The 3,480-nt window shown below is 53.7% G+C and overlaps 1 protein-coding gene across 1 annotated transcript; it reads right to left on the bottom strand.

The window, feature by feature from the left end:
• Window positions 1–916: 916 nt before the first annotated feature.
• LOC136493641 (uncharacterized) lies at window positions 917–2,073 on the bottom strand. Its single transcript, XM_066489742.1, has one exon. It carries the CDS (start codon window positions 2,068–2,070, stop codon window positions 928–930), a length of 1,143 nt encoding a protein of 380 aa, XP_066345839.1. The 5' UTR covers window positions 2,071–2,073; the 3' UTR covers window positions 917–927.
• Window positions 2,074–3,480: the final 1,407 nt, after the last annotated feature.

The following is a 3,480-nucleotide window of genomic DNA, read 5'->3' as shown; positions in this document are numbered from 1 at the left end:
AAATAATTTATTAAAAAATATATTTTATAATTAATCTAATAACATTTATTTGATATCATAAATATTAATACTTTTTTATTTATAATTGATCGAACTTGAGCTATTAAACCACAACACTGTGCTAAAATTATATTTTTTTCTGGATGGAGGGAGTATCTCAGCAATAAGTTACTAGGGGCTTCTCTCGTTGCCTTTCATCTCTAACCCATCCTTCCAAGTTCTTTGGGTACCAATTTATAGAGGGAGGGATTAGGAGGGACTCTATGTTTCGAGTAACAATAGCGAGGCTTGAGACCACTCCATCCCAATGCTAGATCCGACCCTGCCCAGACACATGCTTTGGATAAGCAGAGAAAGAGCAGACGTGAGGGCCATTTTGGCTAACCTAACTTGACAAGGTGAGTCTCACCGACACGGGCAAGGTAAGGCAAGCTAAACTATACAACCAAACATGTCCGTAGTTTCTTCTAGAGGTGGTTTCGTGCTAACGTGGTTCCTATGAAATCTGCCCTATTTGGAACATGAGATTTTTTTTTTCCTGTTTCTTATCTTTCGTATGAGAATGAACTGAATCCTGTAAAATTCATACACGATTTCTATGAAATTCCCTCGTTCTAAACGGGCCCGAGTGTGAAAAAACAGGGCCAGAGCGCGAAAGATTGTGCAGGCTTCCGTTGTGGTTTAAACTGTTACCACAGGTTAAATTGGAACTAAATTTATGTTTGAAACTAATCATATGAGCTGGACAAAAAAAGAAGAAGAAAAGAATCCATCTGTGTCGCACGATATGATTCTAATGTTGTACTCTGCGGTATTTCACATGTTTCAACTAGCTAGGCCGGAACTGAACAATACAGTTCAGCTAAATCATGCTAATCTCACACATCCTAACCTGACCGGGTGTGCTTTTGCCATCCGTCTTGAGACTTATGGGCAATCACTTTCATCAATGCCGGGGAAGAACCAGAATGAATCACCGACTGTGAACTCGCCCGGCCACTGCGGCACCGTCTTCCTCATCACCAGCTGATCATCACCGAGCCCCGCGCCCAACCGCGACTCCGTCCAGAACCAAGGTTGCTCGCCACCGCCGCCGCGAAAGCTTAACCCAATGTCCACGTGCAGGAAGCTGCACCTCCACGGCTGGCGCACCACCAGAACTGTGCCCGGTGAGCGGCCCGATGCGGCCGACGCTGGCACGGCCGCCGAACAACCGCGGCCCAGCAGCAGCACGCTGTCGCCGAGACCGCTCGCGGGCGTCGGCACCCACAGTCTCGCCTCCCACCTGAGCCTGTAGAGCCAGAGGCGCTTGTGGTGCCCGTCCGCGACCACGAGGAGGACGTGGCCGAGCGACTCCACGAGGTAGTGGTGCCACCTCTCCCCTTGCGGGAGCGCGAACGCCGTCTCCCTGCGCTCCACCTTGGGCTGCGCGGCGGCAAGGTCCACGCGCCAGAGCTTCCTCCGCTCGTCCATGAGGTACACCGTGGCGCCGACGGACACGAGGTCGCTGCAGGCCGTGTCGTAGCGGAACCCCGGGGCGCGCAGCGTGGCCCAGTCCCCGCCGACGGCGGGGCGGCAGTACTTGATGAGCCTGTCCGTGGCGACCGCGAGGAAGCACCCGGGGTCGCCGAGAGGTGCCGTCAGGACGGCGTGGAAGCCCTCGGTGGGGTCCTCCCCGAACGGCCACGACACGACCACCTGCCCAGCGGAGATGGGGTTCAGCACCAGGAGCCGTCGCGGCGAGTCCGACGCGGCCAGGACGAGCCAACCGCTGCGGCTCGTGACGTGGCGGTAGGACGCGGGTATCGGGTACGCGTAGGATCTGCCGCCGGGGATGTCGTAGAAGACTCGGCGCTGCGGGGTGCCGGGGGCCGGGGCAGGTCCACGCTCGGCGGACGGCGGCGGCGGGAGCATGAGCCACGGGAAGGGTGGCGGCGCCCGGCCGATGATGCGGCAGGAGCGGCGCCAGGCGCGGCAGACGATGCGGTGGACGAGGTGATCGGCGAAGCGGAGGAAGGGAGCCAGCGCGGCGATGATTTGGTCGCCGGGCAGGAGGTGGCGGCGAACCATATGGCTCCCGGGCTTCGCTGGCTAGCATGCGCACGATGAAGAGGGAGCCAAGGCTAGCTGGTGGTGCAGAGGAATTGGTGTGGGATGAAGTGGTGGAGGCTAGCCATGGCATGGGCAGTGACTGGCCTTAATAGCACGCTGGCGACAAAGCTCCAAAATTGGAGCTCAGCGTGACATGAGTCAAGGTGGGGTGGGGTCGGCTGGAGAGGGTACATGAGGGCAGAGATGTGAGCATGAGAAATACATGAGAGGTGCTCGCTCTCTGGATCACCGTGACATGACCCGACGGTGGCAGAAAGTAGAGGGAGAGAGAGGGAAAGAGAGAGATGGTGCAGTAGATGGGCTCGCCTCATCCATGCCTTGGCGGAACGTGGCCGACCAAACTTAAGGCAGCATCTATGCACCCGCTACACGACAATGTGGCCAAACCACATGTGCGCACAGAGGCAGGTGGGGGCGCGGCATGCGTGGCCGCAGCGCCATTAAGGTGAGACGACAGCATGGGGTAGCCCACGTGCGAACTAGGACAAGGCAAGTGGCAGCAGCACAATGTCGCAGTGGCATCGGTAGCAGCAGCATCACGATGCGAGGCGGGTCGGTAGTGCGGAAGTGATGGCGAGTGGATGGCGCCAACAGTGGCTCCATCGTGGCGCATGAGGGGTAGTCGACAGCAATAGCGGTGGCTCCATGCACGTGGGGCCAGCAGCAGCCGAGACCTGGCCAGGCCAGAGGCAGACACGGCTGGCCACACGTGGCAGCACACGCATGCACACGCACGACCAATGCAGCAAAGCCAAGCGCGGTGATCGTGGCCACGCGGCCAACCAGCCCGAAACCGTGACACGCATGAATTTTCAAGCCTTCAACGCGACCAGACGGTTGCTCCAGGAGCCAGTCCAGCTTCACCATGCTCAAGATGGCATATGAGACTACCAACTTGAGCTATAACACTACACCACTCCTTAACCCAATCTCTCATAATAAATTGCTAAACATAGCAGTGTCTAACTGTTGGCAGACTTGAAAATTTCTAAGTTTTTGAGCTGAAATTAATTTCCATTTGTGATTTCTAAGCTAGTGGAAATATTAGCTAGTAATATCATTTTTCGACTGCAAGTATTTCATTGTCATCTACAAAGTTTGTACTTCAAACTTTATTTAAGTATCACATACATGTTCTATAGCATTTTTGCTTAATAAAAATTGGTTTTAAACCCTAAGTGATATAACATGACTATTGAATCAACTTTCGTTTCACATTTTTGTTGATCGTTTTGAGTTACGGAAATTGATCTACACACTTTACTACATGCATTAACACATAAATATGATGCTCATGACATGTTTTAGTAAATGATTTACGGTGTAACACCGAGGGTGTTATAAATCTACCACCCTAAAACAAAATCT

This window comes from Miscanthus floridulus, chromosome 1 (assembly GCF_019320115.1).
Source record: "Miscanthus floridulus cultivar M001 chromosome 1, ASM1932011v1, whole genome shotgun sequence".
Taxonomy (NCBI): Eukaryota; Viridiplantae; Streptophyta; class Magnoliopsida; order Poales; family Poaceae; genus Miscanthus; species Miscanthus floridulus.
The sequence above is the reverse complement of the archived record's forward strand: the minus strand, read 5'-3'. Positions and strand labels throughout refer to the sequence as shown.

Coding starts and splice junctions, on each gene's coding strand:
- LOC136493641 (XM_066489742.1), bottom strand. CDS start 2,070: ATGGTTCGCCGCCACCTCCTGCCCGGCGACCAAATCATCGCCGCGCTG.